This window comes from Emydura macquarii, unplaced genomic scaffold, assembly GCF_026122565.2.
Source record: "Emydura macquarii macquarii isolate MOO-44397 ecotype Brisbane River unplaced genomic scaffold, CSIRO-AGI_Emac_v2 contig_1305, whole genome shotgun sequence".
Classification (NCBI taxonomy): Eukaryota; Metazoa; Chordata; order Testudines; family Chelidae; genus Emydura; species Emydura macquarii.
The window spans coordinates 2,114,009-2,140,093 of NW_027131442.1; the positions used below are offsets into that span (position 1 = coordinate 2,114,009).

Consider the following 26,085-nt stretch of genomic DNA (forward strand, 5'->3'; position numbering starts at 1 on the left):
CCAGATCAGATTGGCAGTGACCCTGGGGTGTTGGGTTTTTTTGCCTTTCTCTGCAGTGTGATGCTCAGTCACCGGCTGGTTTGAACTAGAGTAAATGGTGGGTTCTCTGTCACTTGAAGTCTTTAAATCAAGGCTGGAGGAGTGTGGTAACTCAGCCAGAGGTTCGGGGCCTATCGCAGGAGTGGGTGGGGCAGGTTCTGTGGCCTTCTGACCTTAACGTCTATGAAACATCTGAACAGGACAAAAGCAGAGCAGTGCAGAGGGCTGGATCTTAGGTGCCCACCTTCACCCCCCAGTCCCTGGTGGGGGGCAGCACTTTGACAGCTCAGCTCCTGCACTCAAGGGTTTGACAGTGCTTGAGTCGGTCCTTAACCAGAAAGGCCCACTCAGCTGTAACAGCGAGCCACCGCGCCTTGCAGACGTGCCTGTCGTCCCCCCCCTCCGGCAGGATTTGAATGCACAGCCCTTGGCCATCGACTTCAGGGCCTTTTCCCCACTCCCCAAACCCCCGTGTAGCCAGGCTGGGCTGACCGCCCCTGGCAGGCACCACCTGCACTCCCCATTGAAGGGAAGCAGGCCAGGTGAGGGCACAGATTCCCGTCGGGCAGCAGTTGCCAGTCACCAGCTCAGGCTGCCCTCCTGGTGAAACAGTGCCAGGGCTTGAGGCCCCAGCACCCACTGCTCCCCTCATAGCGCCAGCTCCTGCCGGCGGTGCCGCAGCAATGCCAGACGCTCGCAGGTTGCAGGTGGATTTTAGAGACTTTGACACATCAGTTGGTAACAGGCAGCCCTGCTCCCCCCAGCCCCTCCCTACCCAGGGGAGCTGCCCACATCCACAGGCCCTGTCCCCACCCCACACAGATAGCAAGAGAAGAGGGAACCTCTCCTGTCACTTGACCCCAGGCAGGAGGGCCTAGGGCCAGCCCCCTGTCCCCATGGCAGCATGATCAGAGGGTGGGGGGCCCAAGGCCCCATCTCTCGTGCTGTGATGGACTCCCAGGCGCACGACAGCGCTGCAGCTGCCCTAGGCTCTATGCCCAGGCACCAGTCTCATCCCTGCTGTCACTAACAGCCAGGGGCTGGGGGCAGTGCCAGGCTGAGAACTGGAAGGGGAGGGGGGCAGAAAATCAGCAGGGACCCCACTATGACCAGCAAATAAACAAGTTACAAGGCATCAAATCCAGCTCAGCCCCCACGTAACAGGGGCTGCAGGGCCTCAGGGTGCCTGGGACTGGGCCTAATGGGGTCTTGTGATGTGGAAGCAGTGAGGAAGGTGGCGGGGGATGGCAGCAGCTCTTGCCTCCTTGGACTGGCTCAGGCAGGGAGGGCAGAGCCCATCAGTTTATTGGCTACTGAGGGTGGGAGGCGAGGCAGAGGCACGCAGGGGGCAGGCCAAGCGCAGATGGATAGACAGATGGGAGCTGCCAGCTGCGGGAGCCGGAGCACAATGGTCCCGGGGGCTGACCCAGCCCCCCGCCTTGTGCAGCCACCTCTGGCGGTGCCCTGCTACTCCCCGGAGGTGGGGCTGGCACAGCCGCTACTGGGAGAAGATGCCTTTGAAACGGATCTTGTCCTCATTGTCCTTCTGGCGCAGGCGTGTCTCCAGGCTGCGCAGCTCCTTGGCCACCACAGGGCCCAGCGACGGATCCAGCGCCAGCACCTTGGCGAAGTCGGCCTGGGCCTCGGCCGTATTCCACACGGCTGCATGTGCCTTCCCCCGCTTGAAATAGGCCTTGACGTTGTCTGTGGGGAGAGAGCACAGTGGCGGCACCCTTCACACACGGCCCACAACCTCTGCTATCCCGGCCCTGGGCTCCCTCCTTCCCCCCTCGGCCCTGGCCCGCAGCCCCCTGCAATCCTAGCCCTGCCCCTCCCAGCTCAGTACCTTCATACTTGTTGAGGATGGAGGAGCAGTGGTCCAGCACCTCGTAGTACTCCTGGCACAGCAGCTTGCACTGGCAATAGTTCAGCAGCAAGGGTGTGATCTTCAGGTCCAGCTGGATCCAGTCTGGGGAGCCTGGCTGCTCCTGTGAGGGGGGAGGGGAGTGAGGTGCAGGCACTAAGGGGGGGGGGGGCTGGGGCTGGATCCCAGAAAGACAGTGAACTTGGTGCTGCTCCGATGGAGCAGCACTTGGGGTTGGGGACTGGGGAAAATATTGTCCTGAACCATGTGCGTGATTCAGTTTCCCCACCCACTCTGCACAGGGGGTGAAGGTGTTAATTCCTCCTCTGGGACAGGGACAGGGACTGCTGGCAGTCACGTGGCCGGTGGGGCTGGCGGCACTGGTGTGTTGCCACTGTGAGCCCTGTGTTGCCAACTGCAGGGCCGTTCCAGACAGGACAGACCCTGCAGGCAGCTGGGCTAGGAACCAGGCTCACAGACAGACTAAGAGGCACAGGACGGAGAGCACCCGGTGGAGATGGACACCAGGAGGACCGTTGGCACAGGGGCAGCAGGCCGGCTGCCCCGAGGTGTCACTGTGCGGTGGGCCAGGGGTCGAACAAACCCTGCCCTGTTCTCTCTCTGGAGACAGGGCAGCCTGATCTCTGGCTGCTGGAGCTCAGGTGAAATGGGGGACTGAAACTGAGCTGGGGAACTCGCTCTGGGGAAAGCAAGCCGAGGGCTCAGCGGGAACAGCAGCTCTCCCAGGAGACTGCGTAGAAGGAGGCAATACTGGCACGCCAGGCGCCGCAGCGTAACCAGACAGGGGCAGCAGCTGGGTTGGAGGGGCCTGTGCCCCCGTGATCAGGGCCAGCATCTGGGGATGCAGTGCCTGGGGCGTGGCTCACCTTCATTTGCAGGTTCTTGAGGCAGGCGATGGCATCATAGTATTTGGCGGCCGCCTCGGCCACCTTGCCCTGGCGATAGAGCTCATTGCCCTCCTCGTGGATCAGCGGCACGGCCTGCATCTTCTCCTCATCTGTCATGGCCCATGGGTCCTGCCGGTATGAGCCAGGTGCCTCCACCTGCAACATCGTGTCCGTTGGGGGAGAGGCCGGGCCCTGTCCCAGCCATGGGCACCACGCCCACCCGGAGAGACCCTGGGCCCCACCCCAGCCATGGGCACCACGCCCACCTGGAGAGACCCTGGGCCCTGCCCCAGCCATGGGCACCATGCCCGTCAGAGGGACAGCCCCATCCCCCTCCATCCCAAACCCAGGCACCACACCTGTCAGGGGGAGAGCCCCAGTCCAGCCCCAGGCACCACATCCCACCCCACCACCCCCTCCCTAGGACTGCCCCTCCCTTAGGACCCCTGCAGGTCAGGGACCACAGGGCGTCCCCCTTCCCAGCAGGGTCCCTTAAGCCTCCAAGCACCCTCCCTCCCCATCCCCAGGTCAGGGTCCCCAGGCCCCCCTCACCTTCAGCATGTCAATGGCGAAGATCAGGGGCTGGGGATTCTGTTGCAGGGCATCCAGGTCAGGGTAGCCCAGCGAGTGGTGCTCGTGCATCTGGGCAATGCCGCAGCAGTGCCGCTGCCCCTCCAGGGGGTCCTTCCCTGCTGCGATGTTCCGCAGGCTCTTCGCCACCAGCGGGTACAGCACCACGTGCTGGGGGGACAGGGGTGTCAGCGCTGCACTGCAGGGGACAGGGGCATCCCACAGGAACCTGGGGCACAGGGGCGTCAGTGCTACGCAGCGGGGGACAGGGGCATCCCACAGGAACCTGGGGCGTGGGCTGAAAGCAGGAATTTCTGGTATTGACTCTGGGCAGCGGCCCACTCTGCATGGCTGGTGGGGTGGGGGAAGGGGGATCATTCTCCTTCCTGGGGCTGGGAGCTCAGAGCCAGGGGTTCACCACTGCGCCAGCTGGGTTTGAACCAGACCCATTAATGACGGTGGGCTGGATTCAACACCCACGAATGGAGACCCAGCAGGAACCTAGGAGCCAGGTAACGCCTACCCACTGACCCAGAAGGGGCCTGGCTGGGGCTGGGTACAGACGGGAGGAGTTGGGGGCTGCTGGGAGACACAGGCCTGGTCTGTGCTGCAAGGCTCTGCTGGCTACAAGAGCGAGAAAATCAGCCCCCAACCGGCAGAGCTGGCTGAATTCCTGGCGCAGACACAACTGCGCCGACAAGAGTGCTGCTGTCAGCAGAGCAAATAGCATTTGGGGAGGCAGGGTAGCTATAGCAGCAGATCTCTTGCTGCCTTCCATCGGAGCTAACCCTCTGCCGACACAGCTATGCTGGCGCTCTACAGTACAGAGCCCTGGCTGGTCTAGCTATACTCGCTGCTAAAAGCCTCCAACAGATCTCGGCTGGACTTGCTGGTGAGCCTGAAGGTCCAGAGCCGTTGAGGCTGTATGGCCTGCCCTTGTGGAAAGCTCTGTCCAGAGTCTTGCAAAATCGAAGGGTGCACCCCAGAGAGTGTCTCAAAGCTGGGGTCACAGCACAGGCAACAGAAATCCCTGATGGGGATAGGGGGGTCTTGATGTCACACAGGAGCTTGGCTTATATCCCACCCCCCAGGGGTGGTGCTTGGAGGAGGGACGCAGGGAGCTGTGGGGCCAGCAGGGGTACGGTGGAAGGATACCTTGGTGTCACACAGAAACTCAGCCTGCTCCCCCTCCCGCATGGTGCACAGGATGGTCTCCCACACAGGCAGCTTGAATTTCTTGCCAACAATGAGCTCCATGGGCTTCCCACGGGCACGGCTGTCATCCAGCAGGCGGCACTCCCCGTCAGACAGCATGGTGCAGTAGTGGAAAGTGGCCTGGGTGGGAGGGAGAGCAAATGTGGATAAAGCTGTTCCACACCACACCCCACACAACACAATGAGGCTCAAGGGTCAGTGACTGCTCACCAAGACCCAGGCTCTCATTGGAAGGTGCAGGTGCTGGCACTGGGATTCTCAGCTCTCGCCACCTCTGATAACTCCCAGTGATGGGACCCTGTCAGGCCAGGGGAGGCTCGCTGGGCCAAGGAATGGGCCTATGCTGCCCCAATGGCTCCAGCTGCCATTTGCCCCTCCAGAGCCAGGCCCTGGCCAATGAAAAAACAGAGAGACCCTACCAAAATATCCCACCGTGGGTCACTACCCTACCCCCAGCCTTAGGAGGCGGGGCCTCAGCGCTGGCAGCTTGGGCCACGCTCCACCCTGGCAGACAGCGCCTCTTCCCCAGGAGTCCCCCGCCTGCAGCGCCGCTGGCCAATCACAACACCGCCTTGAGGAGGCGGGGCAGGCAAAAGCGCCTTCCGGTCGCTCAGTTAAGCCGAGCGGGCCCCGCCCCGTTAGTGTGAATGACCAATCAGCGTACAGGACGAGGCCATACGTCACTGGCAACAGCACCAATAGAAGCGGGGTGCTGAAAGGCAGGGCGCGTCACCATAGTACCGGCTCGATTTCGCATGCGCACTGACTACTCCCATGTCAGCGCCGCCCGATTTCGCCGAGCCCTGGCCTCGGTCCGCCCCCACCGTGTCCCGAAGGGGAGGGGCAGCCGGCTGTTTACCTTGGTGCCGTCGCGGTAGTCGGGCAGCGGGCCCCGGCCCTCCTGTACCAGCCTCTTCATGATCCCGTCGGCCCGCAGCTGCGCGACGTGATCCGCCATGATGGCTCCTATAGAGGCTTCTACGCCGCCGCCGGCTCGGAGAGCTCCGAAGTCTCCAGGGCGTTCCGGAAGGGCTCGGCTACTTCCGGAGACGCTCGGCCATTTCCGTAAATGCTCGGCTACACGGGGCGGATGCTCGGCCATTTACGGAAGAGCTCGTCTATGGCGAGAGGCTATCGGCTACTTCCGGAACCACTCGGCCATTTCCGGGAAATCTCGGCGCGGCAGGCGCTCGGTTCTTTCCGAAACGGCTAGTTTGGCGTTGGGAGGTCCACGCGGCAGGCACTGTTCACTCTGAACCCTACTGACGGCAGCACTCTGCGCTGTGCCCCTTACCTGCCCCAGCCGTCCTCCCCCCACATCTGTCCACTTTCCTGGTCTCACCCCACCCTAGGTCTGTGGGGTTGGGAATCCCAGCTGCAGCATGTAGCAAGCTAGGAGCTTGCTGCTGCTGCTCCCAGCTAGAGAAGCTGATGGGGTGGGGGGGGAGTGTAAGGCCATGGGTTTGAGCCCTACCCACGGAGCACTTGTGTATGGTGTGAGGGGAGGTTGTGCCCAGGGCTTTGTGTGAGATGGCAAAAGTCACTACAGAGCCAGGTCTCAACTCTGACCCCCTCTGCCAGGTATCTGTGGGCACCCTAGCGCTGGGGGGACCCTGCTGCTTTTTGTCCTGTCTCTGCAAACCATAAATGAAGGACTTTTGAAATCTTAACAACCAGTTGTGTGAGGGGTGGGGGGCTGCATCTCAGGCCCCCCTATCAGGAAGCAGGACCTGCAGCACAGCCACTTTCTGGGCAATCTAATGAGCACAGCTGGCCAGTAGCAGCCTGCCTCATTGGTGGGAAGAGTCTGCAGATTGGCTTTTAACCCCAGCTGCAGTTTGGTGACTGTTCAAAGTATTTGCTCATGGTTGTAATAACTCCTGCGCCTGCTTGTTCCCAGCTCTGCACCCCCCTTTCCCACTCCAGGTAACCCAGCTTTGACCCTCAGCTCCAATTCCTGAGAGTGGCTCTGCCCCTGAGCTACAATTCCTGGTGACCAACTCCTGCTATGACCACTAGGCCTGATTCCTGCTCTGAGCATCAGGCACAACTGCCCATGTCCAAGGCTCTGATGCCCCTTGCTCAAATAAGCTCCAGTTTGCTCCTCAGACCACAGTCACAATTTAGGGTGCAATCCAAACCAGGGAAGGGTTGTGTCATTGCCTGCCCTGGGTGCTGTGGATGCTCTGCTACTATGGCTCCTGCTCCGGGCACCAACCGCCAGCAGACAAGCATGCAGTCCCTGAATGTCTGTGTGCCGTGCATGCCTGGGGCAGCAGCTGGCCTACAACACAATAGCTCCCCCCGCCCATCTCAGCCAGCCTGGGTCACTACTTGCAGGGTAACAGCTTCCAGTCCCAAATTTCCCCAGAGTCATCTCCCCTGAAGTGTCCTGCCCTCTCCTGGAGCACTCAGAGAATTCATAATGTTTGTTCTTCCTTTAAAGAGACAAAAACACAGCTTATTACTTCAACGGGAGCTAACAATCACTTCCGTTCAAATGCAGCACATGTACATTAAAAGTAAAACAAGTTTATTAACAAGGTTCCAGAGGGGTAGCTGTGTTAGTCTGTATACAGCAAGCTGTGGGAGGTAGATCTATCCTTGCTTACAGAAAGCACCCCAACCTGAAACAAATACTCACCAGCAACCATACACCATACAAGAAGAACACTAACTCGGGTACATACCCCTGCAACAAACCCCGTTGCCAGCTCTGCCCCCACATCGACTCTAGTGACACCATCACAGGGCCTAACCACATCAGCCACACCATATAGAACTCATTCACCTGCACATCTACTAATGTAATATATGCCATCATGGGCCAGCAATGCCCCTCTGCCATGTACATTGGCCAAACTGGACTGTCACTATGCAAAAGAATAAACGGACACAAATCAGACATAAAAAATAGAAACATCCATAAACCAGTCGGAGAGCACTTCAATCTCCTAGGATACTCTGTCACTGACTTGAGAGTTGCCATACTTTTACAAAAAAAAAACTTCAAAAACAGACTTCAAAGAGAAACTGCTGAGCTTGAACTGATCTGCAAACTTGACACTATCAAACTGGGTTTAAACAGGGACTTGGAATGGCTATCTCATTACAAGAAGTAATTGTCACCTCCTAATCAATGGTTGTGAATAGGCCTCAACTACTTCCCCATTGCTATTCCTTAAACTTGGATGTATATATATATACCTGCCATTTGATTTCTATTTCTTGCATCTGACAAAGTGAGTTACAGCCCACGAAAGCTTATGCCTGCAGAAATTAAATTTGTTAGTCTTTAAAGTGCTACAGGACTCTCGTTGTTTTTATTAACAAAGAGGTTTCCAGTGAGTTCAGGTACAAGGGATACAGACAAAAATGGTTACAAGCAAATAGGAGTAAAATATGCTTCTAGTAACTAAGACTTAACAAGCTACAGCCTTGGTTCAAAGGTAGATTTCTTACCAATCTTTTTCTTCTGACTTTCCTTCAGTCAGGTCCATCCGTAAAAGTACAAAGGGCTGGTTTTCCTTGCCTTCCTAGGTGAAAGATCTTTGTCGAAGCAGGTTTCTCACCTAGATTCAGTTTCCAGAGACTTCAGCCCCCCCTTGGTTGAAGGACCCATCTTTCTCAGCTTGCATGAGCTCTGGCCCCTTGTGTCTGTCCAGTGATGGATGTCAATGTGGCTTTTTCTCCCTCCATATGTCTTCCCAAACTTGTTGTTTTGTCCGCAGACTCAGGATGACCTCATGCTGTTCTTCCCTGCCTATGGACTTCCCACCAGATGATTCGTAGATAAATGGGGATTCCACTGTTTTTGGTCACACCTTGCTTAATTTCATTGGACACAGGCAGTTCCCCCCTGTCTGGGGAAAACCTGTTTCTCTCTTTGTTTGGTCGCAGACTTTAAAGCATAATAGCCATGAATATCTGTAATTCCTCATGTAGTGTTACTACAGACATTTCACAATGGCACTCATTACCAGTGTATCACAGGCTTTCATAAAAGACCTCACTCGTTACAGTATCATAATACACTAATGTTATATACAGCCCATTGAGTCAATAGCTTACCAATTGTGGCTCAGACCTCCCATGAGAGGCTACCTCCTCCCTCCCCATCACCAGTTTGACAGCTTTGTTTAGCTTTTATGGAACTGTACCTTCATTGTCTCTGCCTGACAACCAGGCTAGTGAGACAAACACACTCCTTTGTCTAGGGCAGACTGGATTTATGCATTGCTTGCCAAACACATTTGAAGACCATCATTCTTGCACTTGCCCATAACTCTTTGTACACTCCCCACACATACCTCCTGCAAGGACACTAGCGATCCGTGAGGTATTCTCTTTCCAACTCTCTCTCACGTGGCACCTTTTAGGTACAGATTATGCCAGCAGTGTGTTAAGTGCAGTGAGTATGTCAGGCCTGACAAGAGCTGCTGATGCAATAGTGAACCACCAACAGGCCTGTGTGGCACAACCAGTCTCCTCCTTTGAAGTTCCTGCCAATTTCCAGGCAGACTTGACCGTGTTTGTATCATTCAGAGATGCAAACTCCAGCTTGAAACAGAAGCCCTGTGTTAGCCTGAGCCATTGGGCAGCTATTGCCCAGGGGGCCCAGTGCCACTCAGGGTCAGGACACTAATTTAGCTGCCTGACTATGGACTCAGGGGCAAGAGACCTGGGTCGCTATGATGAGAATTGTAACTTTGGCGCAGGGATGTCATTCCTCCAGGGAATCCATATTCGCTGGGCCCTGCGGGCATCTGTCTGGTATAGTGACAGCTCCTCTGTGGCCCTTGGTTGGGAGGGTGTGGCACAAGCCCAGACCCCTCCACGCAAACCTATATCCCAGTTCCCTGAGCAGCCAAATGCTGCAGCCCCCACAGACCCGGTTCCCCCCACTCCTCGGTCGTGTATCAAGGGTGTGACCCGTGGAAATGGTAACATTCGAATGAACTGCCTGTAGGACTCTGTACTTACCAGCTTGGTGTCATTCCCCGATGGGAGCAGAAGGGTTAAAATGCAGCTCCTGGGGCCGAGCAGGAGATGGGCAGTGGTGGGAATGGGCATTAAAGGGCAGGCGGAAACTGACCCACGTCGATGGAGGATCCAGGAGGACACTGGGAACCCCAAGGACTGACTGCAGCAGGAAGCTCCGGCAGGCTGCATGTGACCCCAGCATAGTTTGCTGGGCAGGGCAATGGACTGAGAGGTGACAGGAGGGGTGATAAGTACGTGGCTCCCAGAGACGCAGCAGCTCTCCCCTGGGATTGACAGATGGAGACAAGGCTAGGATGGCTTCTCCAGCAGCTTGGCTGGGTAGAACCCTAACGCTGGCTGGACTGAACATGGGCTAAGACTCTGTCTCTCTGTGCTGCCCTCCTGCTGCACAGGCTGCCTGCTGACAGTGCAGAGTCTCGCTGGGAGCACCACGTCCCGAAGGAGCCCAAATTTTTTTTGCTGACTGTAATAGTGTCAGCCTTTGCACATGGGTAAGCTTTTACCCATCCTGAAAACATACATACAATTACCAATACATATTCATATGAAACACATTTTGGCATTTGAATGAAATCAATCTGAATATTTACAAATGGTCCCCATGGTGGGGGATGTGCTGCCCTTTTTGTTTTTACAGGTTTACCCATATTGTGAGCCTGACAAATAGGGCAGGTTTGGCAATATTGGTGAGCCACAGTGGGGAAAGTGGGGGCATACCAATCCCTTTTCACTGCTTCTATCATCCCCCCTTTGCTCAAGTGGGCTACCCCGTGATGCAATCGAGCAAAGTAAGGGAAAAGGACCATGGGTGCAACCAGGCGGCTGTCCGGGGAGCGCCACAAATGGTCTGGGTGCAATAGGCACCCTGCCAGTCTCCAACACTTCTTTTTACTTTCTGGGGCCTGATCCTGGAGGAGGGCAACATCCTCAGGAGTAGCCATAGGAGATTGGACTGACATGAACAAAAACATTGATGTGGCCTGAGGTGCGGAAAGGGCCGCAGCCTTAGCAGCAGAGTCTGCCAAAGCATTCCCACGAGTAACTTCATCATAAGGAATTCGGTGAGCTTGACATTTAACAACAGCAATGGTGGAAGGTAACTGTAAAGCATCTAATAAAAGCAGCAACATAAGATCCATTTTTAATATGTGAGCCTCCCGAAGTGAAGAAGCCTCTTTGTTTCCAGAGTTGACCAAAATCATGGACAACACCGAAGGCATAACGGGAGTCAGTATAAACATTAACAGATTTACCTTTAGCCAGGATACAAGCCCTAGTTACAGCAAAAAGTTCAGCTACTTGAACAAAGTTCACAGAAGGAAGAGGGTAACTCTCAATTACCTCATGTTGAGAACAAACAGTATAGCCGGCCACAAGAATACCTTTAGAGTTTCTTTGACAAGAGCCATCAACAAAGAAAATCAATTCTGGGTTCTGCAAAGGGGTGTCTTTAAGATCAGTTCGAGGCATAGTAAGCTGCGCGGTCACAGTCAAACAATCGTGAGGTTCACCATCAAGAGGGGTGGGTAATAATGAGGCAGTGTAGGACGGGCTCCTGCCCGGTCCAGTCCTGGCGGCCCTCCCGCGGGCCCAGGCTCAGAGGAAGGCCACTGCGCCTTCCTACAAGACAGGGGAATGTTAGTCTTTCAGTCTTTCGCCCCGGCCCTCAGGCAGGGCGGGCGAGCAAGGAGTCTTTCGCCCCGGCCCTCAGGCAGGGCGGGCGAGCAAGGAGTCTTTCGCCCTGGCCCTCAGGCAGGGCGGGCGAGCAAGGAGTCTTTCGCCCTGGCCCTCAGGCAGGGCGGGCGAGCAAGGAGTCTTTCGCCCCGGCCCTCAGGCAGGGCGGGCGAGCAAGGAGTCTTTCGCCCCGGCCCTCAGGCAGGGCGGGCGAGCAAGGAGTCTTTCGCCCCGGCCCTCAGGCAGGGCGGGCGAGCAAAGAGCAGTGGCTCGAGTTTAGCGGGCGGCAGAGGCTATTTCCCTTTTGGGGATTGGCAAGGATCAGGGGGGAGGGGAGGGGGACGCAGGCTCACCTAACTCCACTGCGTCCCAGCCCAGGGCCCTAGCAGTGGCACAGGTGTTGCCACTCAGTCGGCGGGGCTCCTGCCGCAACACGCCGACTGGGCATTACCCCTAGTACAGCCACGCCTCTGGCTGTCCCTGGGCTCCTTCCTCCCCAGGTTCCCCACTACCTATGTCCATCGGTTCCTCTGGATCATCAGGGTACACCGCACGGGGTAGGCCGGTCAGTCCTTCTGCGTCGACGGGGGGTAGGTTGGGAAGCTCCTCAGCGAGGGGCAGCTCCTCCAGATCGCTGGGTTGGGGGTACGGTTCAGCCTCTGGCAACTCCTCCAGGTCGGATCCCGCCTCCTGGGGTTGGGCGTCTGGCAGCTCCTCCAGGTCCGGACCAGCTTCTGGGCGGAACTCCCAGCTCTCTGGTTCAGGTGGCTCATCCCAGCCGCTGCGGGCCTGAGGCTGGGCCCAGCGCCTCGGCCCTGGAGACCTCGGCCAGTCCAGAGGGCCCGGAGGCCCAACCCAGGCCTTAGAGGCGGGTCACCGGGGCCGCAAGGCCGGGAGGGGGTTACCTGCGGCAGTAGTCTGGCATGATTCAGCCCCTGGCCGCAGCCAGCAAGGCAACGCGTCTGTCTCCGCCGGCAGCCTTCTCCCTTCTGAGCTGTAGGGCCCGCTTTTTATAGCTGCCGCCCTCCCTAAGGCTCCGCCCCCCTGCTGCCGGGTTGGCCGTTCAGCAGGACCTATCGGGGCCCAGCTGCCTGGTTGCTGGGCAGACTGGGCTGCCGGCGAGTCTAGCGTCTGATTGGGTGCCTGTGGCCCTTCCGCGGGCCCAGGCTCAGAGGAAGGCCACTGCGCCTTCCTACAGGCAGGATTGAGGACCGGACACCAGGTGAGAGTAATATGGCCTGCAGACAAAAAAAGAATTTCATATTTTGTTAAGTGAGCATTAGATAAGTGCTGTGTTTTGGTTTTCAACAACAGAGCTGCAACAGCATGGGGAACAGAGACAGTAAGCGGAGAGCCAAGGACCAGGGTTTCCGAGGTTTCAACCAAGACAGCTGTGGCTGCAACAGCACGGAGACAAGATGGAAGCCCTGCAGCCACAGGGTCCAGGGTAGTACTATAATAGGCAATAGGCCTATGCTTATCCCCATGCATTTGTGTGAGGACACCTAAAGCAAACCCATCTTTTTTATGACAAAACAATATAAAAGGTTTTGAATAATCAGGCAAACCAAGTGCAGGTGCACTAGAAAGTGCATGTTTTACAGAGGTAAAAGCTTGTTCTGCCTTGGCAGACCAGGGAAGAGGTTCAGGAGTCTCAAGTCGAGTGAGTTCTTGCAGAGGCTTAACAATAGAGGCATAGCCCAAAATTCATTGGTGGCAATAGCCTGCCATGCCTAAAAAGGTTCTCATTTGTGACACAGTAGTGGGTTTAGGAACCTGCAGGCTAGCCTGGACCCGACCTTTGGAAAGGTGTCATTCACCTGTGGAAATGTTATGGCCCAAATAATGAACTTGGGGCAGACAAAGTTGTAATTTTTCCTTAGAGGCTTTGTGTCCCTTATGAGCCAGAGCAGAAAGCAGGGTTAAAGAATCCTTTTTACAGGCTGCTAAAGAAGGAGAGGCTAAGAGCAAATCATCCACATATGGAATTAAAACAGAACCTTCTGTAAACACTATATCATATAAATCTTTTTTTTAAAATCTGAGCAAAGAGAGAGGGGGCCTCGCAGTAACCTTGGGGCAGGTGAGTCCACATGAATTGGAGCCCCTGGTAAGTAAAGGCAAAAAGAAACTGGCTGTCAGGGTGTATAGGAATAGAGAAGAAAGCAGAGCATAAATCCACAACAGTAAAATACTTGGAGGTTGGTGGAATACAAAACAATATTGTAGCTGGATTAGACACAACAGGAAAGGTAGGTAAAACAGCAGAATTAACAGCTCTTTAATCTTGCACAAAGCAATAAACATCTTTCCCAGGTTTCTTAACAGGGAGAATTGGGGTATTACAGGAGCTTTGAGTAGGCACAATAATTCCTTGTTTTAGAAGGGCTGTAATCATAGGGTGTATTCCTTCCTCTGCTTCAGGGCGCAAGGGGTTCTGAGGAATTTTAGGCAGAGGCTTGGGTGGGTTTAGTTGAATTTTAACAAGTTGAGCTGTTCTAATTTGTCCAACCTTATTGGCATGTTGGGACCAAAGAAGGGGTGGAACCACTGACAAAAATGTTTTCTGTATGTTGGATATCTCAGGATCCTGTCTTTGTTCAGGTGGTACAGCCAAAACAGCAAGTTCATTTTCATAAGGAAGGTCCAAATAAACCCCATCTAGTGAACAGTAAATAGTACAACCAAGTTTACAAAGTAAGTCTCTACCTAACAGGTTAACTGGAGAAGAAGGACTTAAAAGAAAAGCATGCTGATCAGAAATAGGTCCCAAAGAAACAGATAGCGGTTTAGACACCGGGTGCGGTACTAATTGGTTAGAAATTCCTACTGCATTTACAATTTCAGTAGATAAGGGAATAGAGGAAAAATCCTGGGCTTTTAAAGTGGACCTGCTAGCTCCAGTGTCTATAAGACATTCTACTGGTTTCCCACCAATAAGGCAAGACACAAAAGGACCTGATTGATCTATTGACAAAAGGGGTGCATTGATGAAGTTACTATTCCCCAGGCTGTCCTGATAAGAGGGTTGAGTCTGGTTTTGGGGAGGAGGAGGTGGTGGCCCAAATGTCCGCTCCGACTGGCCAGGTCGGTTTGGACAATCTGCTTTCCAGTGTCCCATCCGTCCACAATAGTGGCAGGAAGAATCTCCTGGGGCTGAAAAGGTACCACGTCCCACTCCACAACCCTGTCCTCAACCCCTAAAGTCCCCTCTATTAACTTCTTTACCTTGGGCTCAGTTGGGGTCAAAATGCTGGATTTGAAGAGCCATCAATTTAGTTTCTGTGCTTTCTTTCATTTTTTCCTGGCAGGCCACACAATGATTTGCAATACTAACAAGTTCAGCCAGTGTTTTAGTTTTCCAGCCTATTGCAATAGAACGGAGTTGTTCTTGAACTTTAGGCAGGAGACCTTAAACAAAAGCTGCAGCAGAGGCTTCAGTAGTTGTATCAGCTGCATTCTCTATGCCAGAATGCCTATCAAAAACAATTTTAAGGTGGTCCATATAGTCTGCTGGCGATTCACCTTTGCTTTGTTTACAAGTATTTATTTTTGCCCAATCTGTTTTCCTGGGACAGACACGAGTGATGGCTTCTATAAGTCTATTTCGGGCGGCATCCAAAGCTTCCAAATCATTTGGGTCTGCTTGAGGCCAGCGTCCATGTATTTCCAAGTGCTGGCGCACTTCAGCAGGCATAACAGCTCTCATTACTTGATTTAAGTCTGCCCAATTAGGGTTATAATCATTTATAGCAATTTGTCATTCTTCTTTGAATTTCAGAGGTTCTTCTCTTATGTTAGGAAATTCTTTGACTAGATTCCTTAAATCTGTTGGTCACCAAGGGGCATGGACCATTACCAAGCCCCCGTCCGAGCCTGGCAATTGGTGAAGAGGAAAAATTCCCTGTGAGGTAGTTGTCAGAGGTTTTTGGTGTGAGGTAGAAATCAGGAGTTTTTGATGCCGGGTATGAAAGGCTGGACCTTGTGGGCTTATGGTGTTTAAAGTCTGATCCAAATCCTTTTCCTTGGGACTGTCAGGCGGAGTTTCTACCTGGGCTGAAGGTTGTTGTGGTGGAGGCGCCCCTTGGTTGTTTGGGTTATATGGTGATGGAGGAAAATCACTGGAAGAGTCTATTATATCCTCAGCCATTCCTTCCTTATCCTCCTTTTCAAGTTGGGGGTACAATGGAACAGATGGAGCGCTAGGTGGGCAAGCCAGGCCAGGTTTACATTGGGTCTTTAGCTCCTTTATCTGAATTTTCAATTTCTCTTGGGAGTCCTTTAGACTCCTCACCCAGGATTCATGCAGTCTTTCATGCATCCCATTGAGCCTGTGTGGGTGACTCTAGGGCTCTGCAGAGGTGTACAATTTTATTTAGATCAAAAGTTCCAGTCAAAGGAAACTGCTTACTAGGATCACCTCTGGTATACCAATTCCACTTAGCCAAATATCTGCAAGTCTTTTGGCCATAATGTGTGCACATATAAAATGCTGGGGTTCCCTTTGGCAGGACAGAGACATCCTTTGACTCTCCAACCCCCATTTTCTCAATTCACACGGGCACAATCACACAGCAAAGTTCATAAAGGCAGTCCTGTTGCCAACAGGGCGTGTCTGAGGGAAATGCCAGAGGCACTCCAGCAGTGTCTCCTACTGTGGCTTCAGGCTCATTATCATGGATAAAGGGGAGGAAAGAAAGACAGTCATTCCCACTGGGTCACAAGGTTCCACCGAGCCCCCTTGCGATCAGTTCTGCCTTTTAGACAGCCCTGGGGTGGCTGAATTCGGCTTAAGTCCTAGACCTGGTCAGCGGTTATAGTCTCAATTCACACATTATAATCTCAATTCATACATCCCGCTGGTTATAGTCTCAATTCACACACTGGTTATAACCACAATCACACACTGCCAGCTTTTCAGAATCTCTTTTAACTAGTCACCTTTATACCTTAACCAGTATGTCTGATGAGCCTCCTTTCAAAAGTTCAGATCACGTCAACCAATGTTCAGGATTTCCAACCCCACGGGCAGTCCTCCACCGAGCACCCCATCAGAGATTTCAAAAGGTCTCTTACCTTGGTGTGGCATGCCAGGGTTCGGAGGGAGACGGCCTGCAGCTTGTGGGGTCCTGACTGGCCATTTAGCGATCCGAGTCATGGCACCAAAGAATTGTGGAAGAAACGAGACTTCACTCTGCATTTTTAGTTGAGGCTCATCAGAGATCTGAGACTCTTATTATTATGAAGCACAAGCACATGCAAGGGGAGAGCAACTGACAGAGTTGCCTCTGGTCAGTAAAGGGTCTCTGCCCTCAGGCAGATTTTAACATATATTTATAACAGTGTTAGAATTACAGCATTCATTCTTCTTATCATCAGTCAAGGTTACAAACATAAGCAGACTGCAATACAAGCTTTTTCTTTTGATTCATACAGTTACATTTTTCAGCACTTTCTCACTCTCTGATTTACCCTCTCCCTTTACCCATAAGACATACTTTTCTTGACCAAAGTTTAAGGCCTAAGCAGTTTACTTCAACAATATGGACTTACAATCATCTGTATGTGTTTGATTTGATTTGACTCTTTAACCTTTCTCTTATGGTTTATTTCTTTCCTTTTATAATAAACCTTTAGTTTTAGTTACTAAAGGATTGGCTGGCAGTATGATATTTTAGGTAAGATCCAAACTTATATTGAACTGGTGATGTGGCTGACCCTTTGGGGTCAGAGGGAACCTATTTAGTAAAGAGTGTAGCGTTTAAATAACTGGTCTCTTTACTGGACCTAGTGGCTGACTGGGAGCCAGAGGCTGAAATGGAGTAAAGGGGGCTGTGTGTATTTGTATACTGGCTTCTGTGGGGATTCAGAAGTACAGTTTGTGGCTGGTTGGGAAGCCTGACTTCAGTGTCACCCACCAGTGCTGGGAGAATCTGCTCTCCGTTTGCAGCCTGCCCTGACTTTGGCATTTTCAGGTGGCTACCCTGGGCACAGGACGGGTCACAGATGGGGACCCCACCCTGGAAGAAATCTTTCCTGAAGCCCCCTTCTAGCCTTCAAACAGCTGCAGCACGGACACACAGTGACCAAGACGAGGCAGGATTGAGGGGCACTGGCAGAGAGAGCCCAGCCAGGGCTGGGATAGCAGGGGGCTGCCGATCGGGATGGAGGGGCATCAGTGGTGCTGGGGGGCAGGCAGCCCCTGCTCTCACTCTGCTCTGGCCCTGATGCATTCTGGGTGCATCTGAATTTCCCCAGAGGCCCTCCACCTCTGCCTAGAGCAAAAACACGATCAGCAGGACGTCACTGCCCCGGGGCCGGCACAAACTCTGTTAATGGTTCACTGGTGCGGAGCTCAGGGACTAGAGCAGCCCCTGAAGGACGCAACAGAGACAGGCAGACGCCAAGCGTGTCCAGGACTGCTCCATCCCCTGGCATAGACTCACCCCCAGGTGAGTGGGAGCAGCTGGGGCCACCCTAGCCCTGTTCAGACAGCCCTGGCATCACATGCCCCTAGGGTGACCTTCTTACGGTAGGGTCTCTGGTGGGCACAGGGGCTGAGCACAGCCTGGTTAGTTAGTGCAGGGTCTCCGGGGTTCACAGGGGCTGCACACAGACTCACTAGTTATTGTAGGGTCTCTGGTGGTTACAGGAACTGCACAGACACTGGTTAGTGCAGGGTCTGTGGTGACCATGAGAGCTTTGGAAAGACTTGTTAGTTATTACGGGGTCCGGTAAACATGGGGGCTGAGCACAGCCTGGTTAGTTAGTGGAGAGTCTCTGGGTGAACATGGGGGCTGCACACAAACTGGTTAATTATTGTGGGGTCTACACATAATGTTTACAGTTTTGGCAGGGCTGGGATCTCTCCGCTGGTCTGTGGGGGTGGGAGACAGTCACAGGGAACTGATGGGTTGTCTGCCCTGCAGATGCCCCCCGCACTGTCCCGCTGGAAGCTGTGAAGGCCCTTCCCGGCCAGAGATGCTGATCCTGAGCTGCTCCTCCAAGCTGCGGCTGCTGGAGGGGCTGCTACAGCGAGGCCTGCCTGAGACGCTGCCGGTGACAAGATCCCTCCCACCCTGGGGCTGGGCAGAGAGCAGGGGAAGGTCCCTCTGTGTCCCCTGGGTGATGGGGCACAGACTGGGCTGAGGGGCAGGCCCCTTCTCCAGGTCGGGGGGAGCAGTGCAGGGACAGGCTCTCATCCACACAGCTCCATTGGGGCAGGTGCACGGCCTCCATCATGGCTGGCCCTGGGACTCCAGCGATGGGTCTCCCTCCATGGCTCCCCACAGCAAATCTAGCCCAGCTAGACCACTGCTGGAGGCTTGTTCTGGGCCCATGTGGGCGCGATGCAAACGTGAGCATTTGCAGAGACACCGGCCACCTTGGCAAAACATGGTAGTTGTTCATTAGTCCCCTGGCTACAGCATCGGGAACTCCTCAGGTCAGCACAGGGGGAAGGTGAACCCCCAGCCCATCCTGGCCCCGTGTCTGGCTCTGGCTCCCTCCCTTTGTCCTTAGACCCTGGTGCAGAACGCCATGGAAACCGCACATAGGAATGAGAAGCATACAACAGAAAGTTCCCACTTCGTCACACAGGCTGCCTGCCCCGGGTAAAGGTAGCAGTGGTGGGGAGGGTAGCAGTGGGGGAGGTGGTGGGTTAATCACCTGGGTGAGAGGGTGGTGGAGGTCCCTCTCTCTCCCAGGGAGCCTCACCTCATTTGCCCTTCCTGCCTCCCAAAATCCAAACCCAGCACCCCGCCAATAAAATACCTGCTGCTCACCCAGTGTAGCAGGCTGCACCTGTCCATCCAATCAGAGCAGGGGGGCTCTGGGCCAGCCAGTCGCAATGTGGGAGGTTTTGCGTGAGCCAGTGGAAATGTGGCATACATTGGCAGCCCCTCACCGTGCGGAACAGCTGGGTGCCAGCCAATCATGGTCCCCGTGGCTGTCACCACCCCGCCTCTGTCTGTGAATGTCCCATGGTCCCCTCGTGACTCTGAAGCCCAAGCTCTACCCCGTGGCAAATGGGCATTTTTGTAGTGTCTTATGACCTCTCTGTGTGCCTCACTTTCCCCGCGCCGTATGTTGCCTGGCTGCCCCGTGGAGGAAGTGGGTTACGTTTTCTCTTAGAGCTAAGAGACACAGGCCCTTTGCTTTCAGCTGGTGGTACCGGTGGGATACTGAATGCACCAGTAGTAAAACCAGCTTTGCCAAAGGGAACAGCAAGAAGCCGGTGTAGGACCACGGCCCTGAGATGCACATGGCAGAGCAGAGCAGGGAGAGAGGGCTCCGCCTTGGGGAGTTCAACAAGGCGCAGCTGATTGCAGGCTGGAGAGGATGGAGGGACCCAGAAGCAGGCTCCAGACCCAAGCAGGGTTTGATGAAAGTCCAAGAGTAACAGAAGCAGCAGCAGGGCATCCTCCAGACCTGATTCCCCCCAGCTGGGTGTCCTCATGACCCAGTTCCCCTCCAGTAGATTTGAAGCGGTAGGAGTTAGCACTGAAAGCCAAGGAGCTAGCGGTCTGTGAAAGGGAAGCAGCTGACTGAGGAGCAGCAAAAACATGAAGAGAAGCAGTGAAGCATGAGCTGGAGATGGAGGAGGGGCGAGAGGCCCCACCAAGGGGAAAGAGCCCCAGGATGCCCATTCTGCAGGGAGCCTAGATACCAAATTGTGGCCCCACTTTAAGGCAGGGGGATGCAGATGCCGACCTCCCTGCCTTTCAGCAGGCTGGTGGTTTGACCCTCTGGACTGGCTCGTGTCTCATTCCCTTACTGGGTCCCAATGCCAGGAGGTGCAGAGCTGGATGGACGGCGTGGATACGGGGGACAAGGAACAGTTTAAGGAGGCTCCGCTGCTGAAGTGTGAACTGACCAATGAGACTTGTAGGAAAAGGTTTGGGGTGTGAAATGACCCAGGCTGTGACGTCTGTGGAAGCCACGGCCCTGCCGGGAGCTTGTCTCCACAACTGGCTAATGGGGCAGGTGGCGCTTGCTGGAGGGTTTGATGCTCCCCCATGAGATTAAAAAGCCTGAGGAGCTGCGCAGCGCAGGGCGCTTGGCAGATGCGTTACTGGACAGTAGCTCTGGATATGAAGAGATCCACAAGGACCTAGCATGGGTCCTGGGAAGGGAACCAGGGGAGGTGCCGCAGAAATGGGAGTCAGGTAAACCCGAAGTGAGGAGAGCAGCCGACGCTGGTGGTGGGTCCTGCTGAGAGACGGCAAATTCCTGAGGTGCAACGTTTATAGGGAAACAGGGCCTCTGGGAGCAAAATGGCGGAGGACTGAGGAAATAGGACAGAGGGGCTAGGCTCTGAGAGTTGAGGACGGCACTGAAATGCCAGAGGAAAGCAGTCTCCCAGCCAGCTCCTCTGGGGCACATGCCAGGCACCGGTCCCCATGTCCTGTTGTACTCATCTGACTCCCAGTGGGTAGAACGTGGTAGTTACTGGGAAGATACTGATGGGGTTACAAGGCAGTACTGGGCCCAGCTAGCCCCTCCGGCCTGCCACACAAGTTCTGACTTATCCAGGTAATTGGTTAGCAAAAGGATCTGAGTCCTCGCTCCCACTCCCTTTACCAGAGGCGTGCCTGACCTCGAGGACCTGCCTCCACCTCTCCTGCTTGGAAGAGTCCCTGTAACCCCGACAAGGCTGGGCCCAGGATTCCTGTGGGCTCGACCCACCAGACTTGCCCTGGTCACTTAGGACAGGGGCTAGGGTGTCTCCACCCCGGGGTTTCTCTCTGCACCCGACGCTTCCCAGACCCGCTGATCAGTGCATACAGCTCAGAGCAAATGCCATTGTTTAAACAGCAACAGTTAAATAATAGAGGGAAATAATGGGACAGGTTAAAGAAAAACACCCAAGGCCGCCCCTGGCACAGGGACCCAGAGACACAGCGTCTCTGGGCTGAGAGGGACACACACAGTTTGTTTCTCACACGCCCCAGGCCCTGGCTGCGCTGCAGGGACGCCGCGGGTCGGATGGTGGCCACACGCCCCAGGCTCTAGGTGGCAGGACCCTTCTCCCCAGCGCTGCCCCTGTCGGGGTCACAACCCCCCTCCCAGTCCAGCCTGCGCGGCCTCGTGGCTGGTGGCGTCTCCCTGCCCCAGCTCCTCTGCCAGGGCCCCCCTCGCTCTCCCCAGCTGCTCACTCACTGCACCCGGCTCCGGACGGCTCCCGCCCTGGCTCCAGCTCCAGGCCCAGCGCGGCTGCTGCTCTCTGCTCCCAGCCCAGCTCTGCTCCCTGGGCAGCTTCTCTGCTGCAGGTTGGCTGCATCTCTCAGTGCGGCTCGGCTCCCTGGGCTGCTCCTCGGGCCACTCTGGCTCGCCAATGCCTGGCTCAGGGCATCCGTTGTCCTTAGGTCTGCCCGCAGCTCCCTAGTCACATCACAGAGCACGGGACCTGCCCCCCTCCCGGCTCCCGCGTTGGCCTGTCTGTCCTGTCAATCAGACTGACCTGGAGCGTTGGCCTCTCCCCACTGGCCCTGGGGTCTGTCTGTCTCATGGTCCTGATTCCTCATGGACCCTCCCCTGTCCTTTGGCTCTGGGAGAAGATGTCCAGCCAAAAAGGCCCATTAAGTTTCAGTAAAGGATAAACAGTTCCCTTACACAGAGGTGGAAAGGGGCCAAGGGCAGCGGGCTTGGCCTCGTTGCAGGGAGGACCCTGCCAACGTTGCTTCCCACAGGCTCCAGGCACAGAGAGAGTGTAAATTCCACTACCACGCATGGCCCCTTACGGGCCGAGGCCCAGCTGCAGGTGTAGAGCTGGAGATTCCCGGGTTAGGACCAGAAACAGGCATCTCTTCCACCCCGACAGAGGTGCAAGGGGCTGTACATCAGATGCACTAACCCCTAGGCCACCAGGCTCTCCGAGCCCCTCTGCCCCCTTGTCAGACCCTGTGCGGTACAGCCCCAGCGAACACTGAAAGGCCGAGCCACCTGCGAGAAGGGTCCACATGTGGCACCAGGTACCCTAGCGAGGGCTCAGAGCCCAGCACAGACACAGGAAGGGTCGGGGACGGTGGTGCTGGTAATCACAGTTCTCCAGGACATCGGCTTTGACCCCCTTCTAGGAGTGACTGTATCACTTGTAGACAAAATCCAATCCCTCTTCCAAGGGCGTGAGCCACCGGAGCCAGACCCACACCCTGGAGGTGTCAGTGTAAATGCAAATAGCTCGGCTGGCAGGGAGACAGGGTTTTCCCCCCTACCTGTAACATTAAGGAACGGCTGTTAGACTCAGGACACCTGTCTGTCTGCCTGTCTGCCTGTCTGGAAGCAGACCCCTGTATCTGAGTGGGGCAGAGGAAGGGTCTCCACCCATCTCCACACGGGACATGTGAGTCACAGGGGCTCAGGCAGAACTAGCCTTAGGCTGCAGCCAAGGGACCCAGCGCACGACCTCCCTCCCTGGAGAAACAGAGGCAGAGCTGAGCTGGGAGCGGCATGAAAACCCCCCACATGTTCCCTGGCAGCGTCATTGACGAGACCAGCCCTGAGGGAGGACATGAGACAGCTCTGAGCTGGGTATGGAAAGTGCCTGTGACCAGAAACGGAGCTGTACCAACGCTGACAGGGCCTGGCAGGCCATCGCCTGAGGGAGGGGATTGGACCACATCGATGCTGCTTTAACACTCAGGTCTCGCTGCTGGCCCAAGGCCGCCCCGTGCTGTGCAAAGGGAGACTCAGAAAGCTGCCTGGCTTGACAACGCTGTGTGTGTGCGTCCCTGCAACCCGGGCTGGTGGCCTGAGTCCCCGAAGAGGGGCCAGGTCGGTGCCTGCTGTCTGGCTCAGGGGGATGTGCTGGGCAGAGCTCACGGGGGGGAAGCAGGAGGCTGGAGCCCAGAGGCTCTGTCTCGGAGGCGGTGAGGATGTGTGGCCTGCCCTGGGGGAAGAGTAGGGCTCCTGGGGGGGCTGGCGCACTAGGGGCTCCTCCAAGGACTGTGTGAACGCTGGGGCCTAGCACCAATCCCAGGGATCGTAGACACCTCCCTGACACCCCCTCACTTCCGTCCTCTTGCAGCTCTGACCTCCCTGTCTTGGCAGGTCTATGGCGCTGTGATGCATGTGAACCGCGGGAACCCGGCAGGCCAGGAGGTGCTGGTGGATTCATGGCCAGAGTTCAAAATCGTCCTCACCCGGCCACGCAGAGAGGTGCAGGCCCTCGCCCCATGGCCCTTTGCTGGGTCCCTCCCCCTGCCTGGCACCATCTCTGCCCCTCCCCCTCCCCCACCTGATGTCATACCTGCCCCACCACCTTCCCCACATCCTTGTCCCTCTCCCTGCCTGGTGTCATCTCAAACCTCCCCCTTCTGTCTGCCCCACCGCCCCACCGCCTGGCTCCCTTTCTTGCTGCCCAGACCCCCTGCCCAGTCACACCACCTCAGTCTCTGCTGTGGGACTCCTTGTGCTCCTGCTGCCGTCCCTGAGGGTCAAGAGGGAGGGGGCTCAGAGGCTGCGCTCACACCCAGGCAGTGTCCCCCCTGCAGGTGGCATGTGACCCTGGCAATTACTGCGCCAACTTGTACTCGGCCTTCTACCAGGAGGAGGGCGCCTGCCGGGCCCTGCTGCGGAGCAGCCACGCCGTGGACTGGAGCCAGGCCTTCCAGATACAGGGTGAGCCCCTCCTGCCCTGCACACATGGGGGCAGTGCCGCAGAGCCCCTCCCCCACATGGGCCATAGCCCCAAGGAACCCAGCTGGGCTCCTTCTCCATCCAGCCCTGGGATCTGCTCCCCACCCCCACACCAGGCTCCTGAATGAGCCAAGCTTGGGAACCCCCTGGTCCATGGGCACCTCTCAGGGTCCCCTGCTCACGGTGCGTGGCTGTCCCTGGCAGGGCTGCAGGATGGGCTGTGTGAGGTCGTCCGGGACATCGCCAGGGTCAGGGGGGTCGACGTGGAGACATATCAGTACCAGACCCTGCTGCATCCAGACCCGCCTGCCATGCCCCAGCACCGGTAGGTGCCCCCCTGCCATGGGCAAGGAGAACGGGGTGATGGACATAACCAGCCAGAGCTAGAGGGAAGGGGGAGGGAAGCTCCCCAGGGTGCCTGGCCAGAGGCCTCCGTTGCCCCCCTGGATCTGGTGGCAGTGAGTTCCCCAGGCTCATGGTGCTGAGGGGTTGGGGGAATCACCACGGCCCCCCACGCAGCCCCAGGCCTCGGGCACATGCTGCCAGGGATTTCCCATCATGCTCAGGGGCAGGGCTGGCCAGGCAGGCTCCTTGGGCTCTGCCCCCCACGATGGGGAGAGCAGCAGGGGGGGCAGCCTGTAACTCTTCTGTACCCGGGCACTGCCCTGACCCCGCACTGTCCCCGCTGAGGGGGGGCTCCCAGCACAGACCCCTTTATGCCCTCCTTCCCCATCAGGGGCAGATCCCTGGGCAGGGTGGTTGATGCCCACTGAGCGCTGGCACTTTTGTCAGGGGGGGTCAGGGTTTGGCCAAGGCCCATTGGCAGCCGGGACGCTGCTGGGCTGGATTGGACCCCCCCCAGACAGCAACTGAGGCAAGGCCTGGGGAGTGTTGATCCCGCCCCCCTCAGTTCCCCTCCCCCCCCCCAATGCCAGATCCCTGGGTCCATCCCCTCCCCTCCGGTCTGCCCCATGCTGGGTCTGCTCCCCTCAGACTCACCCCCTCCTCTCTGTGCCACCTCAGTGCCCTCCAGCTTCCTTCCCCTCACATGCTGTGTTCTGGCGGCTCCATTTCCTCTCTCCCTTGTACCAGGTCGATACCCCACCCCCCAGCTCACTGCCCCCCAAGTCAGGTCGATCTCCCCTGCTGTTTGCTCGATCCCCTCCCCCTGGCTCAGCCTCTCCCATGCCAGATCTATCCCCACCCCCTGTGCTCCCTCCCTCCCTCCCTCCCTGTGTCGGGTCTGTCACCCCCTGTCCTGTGTTACAGGCCGGGCAAAGGGCTCACACTGGCCCCCGTTTCTTCCGCCCACGTCGCGCTGCTCAACGACACCTGGGACTTTGGAGGGAACAGCTGGAGCCTGCACTACCTGGACCTCCTGATCCGCCACTTCCCCAGCGCCTGCCTGCTGACCCCTGAGGGGCACCCCATCTCCTGGACCCTCACCGACCCCGTGGCCTCCCTGACGCACGGCTACACCCTCCCCGGGCACCGCGGCCAGGGCCACATCAGGGTGTTGATTGGGGCGCTGGCGGCACAGCTCCATGCCTGCGGCTTCCCTGTGTACGCCGGGGTTCTACCCGAGAACGAGCCCTCGCAGCGCTCCCTGCACCGCCTCGGCTTCCACACCCAGCCTGGGCTGTCCTACCAGCTGGTGGTGACGCCCAAACCCACCCAGGGACAGCCAGCCAGTGTCCAGGGCCCTGCGCCCAGCTCTGGGGGACAACTGCGCTTCCACAGCCTCTAACACTGGGGGAGGGGAGAAGAAGGAACATCTTGGGGGGGGCAGCAACTATGAACCCATAGCCCTGCTCCTCCTAGCCCCGTGTGCCCAACTGAGCCTCTGCACTTCTCCCCAAAGCCCAGAGCCCCCACTCAGCCCCATCCTCCCCACAGCCCAGAGCCCCCACCGAGCCTCCTGCCCTCCTCCCCACAGCCCACACGGCGTGAAGCCAGAGCAGCAGGACAGGCACGAGGAGTCCCCGGGCACTAGGTGCAGCACAAGCTGTGCTAAAGCTGGCTTGCCCCAGGGACCAGGCTGGTTGTGGCGGCTGTCACAGCCGGGTGCAGTAGGTGAGGGGTAATGGGGGGAGCAGCGGGGCCAGGCAGGGAGCTGGCACAAAGGGCCCCACTGAGACATACTGACTGAGCCTGGCTTGGAAACCCACCAGT

At 56.5% G+C, this 26,085-nt stretch overlaps 2 protein-coding genes across 3 annotated transcripts; one reads left to right on the forward strand and one right to left on the reverse strand.

The window, feature by feature from the left end:
* Nucleotides 1–230: 230 nt before the first annotated feature.
* AIP (aryl hydrocarbon receptor interacting protein) lies at nucleotides 231–6,621 on the reverse strand. 2 transcript variants are annotated; one of them, XM_067550667.1, is made up of 6 exons: nucleotides 5,456–6,621; nucleotides 4,537–4,716; nucleotides 3,364–3,552; nucleotides 2,791–2,967; nucleotides 1,894–2,027; nucleotides 231–1,743 (listed from the first exon to the last, which is right to left on the reverse strand). In XM_067550667.1, the coding sequence occupies exons 1-6, from the start codon at nucleotides 5,696–5,698 to the stop codon at nucleotides 1,575–1,577; spliced, it is 1,092 nt and encodes a 363-aa protein (XP_067406768.1). In that variant the 5' UTR covers nucleotides 5,699–6,621; the 3' UTR covers nucleotides 231–1,574. The 2 variants fall into 2 exon arrangements, with proteins under 2 accessions (XP_067406768.1, XP_067406767.1); XM_067550666.1 differs by having other exon boundaries at nucleotides 1,886–2,027; nucleotides 5,456–6,615.
* Nucleotides 6,622–18,222: 11,601 nt separating this feature from the next.
* On the forward strand, nucleotides 18,223–25,660 carry LOC137154862 (glycine N-acyltransferase-like protein 3). Its single transcript, XM_067550708.1, has 5 exons — nucleotides 18,223–18,333; nucleotides 23,326–23,433; nucleotides 23,769–23,895; nucleotides 24,118–24,238; nucleotides 25,183–25,660. Exons 1-5 carry the CDS (start codon nucleotides 18,256–18,258, stop codon nucleotides 25,658–25,660), a joined length of 912 nt encoding a protein of 303 aa, XP_067406809.1. The 5' UTR covers nucleotides 18,223–18,255.
* Nucleotides 25,661–26,085: the final 425 nt, after the last annotated feature.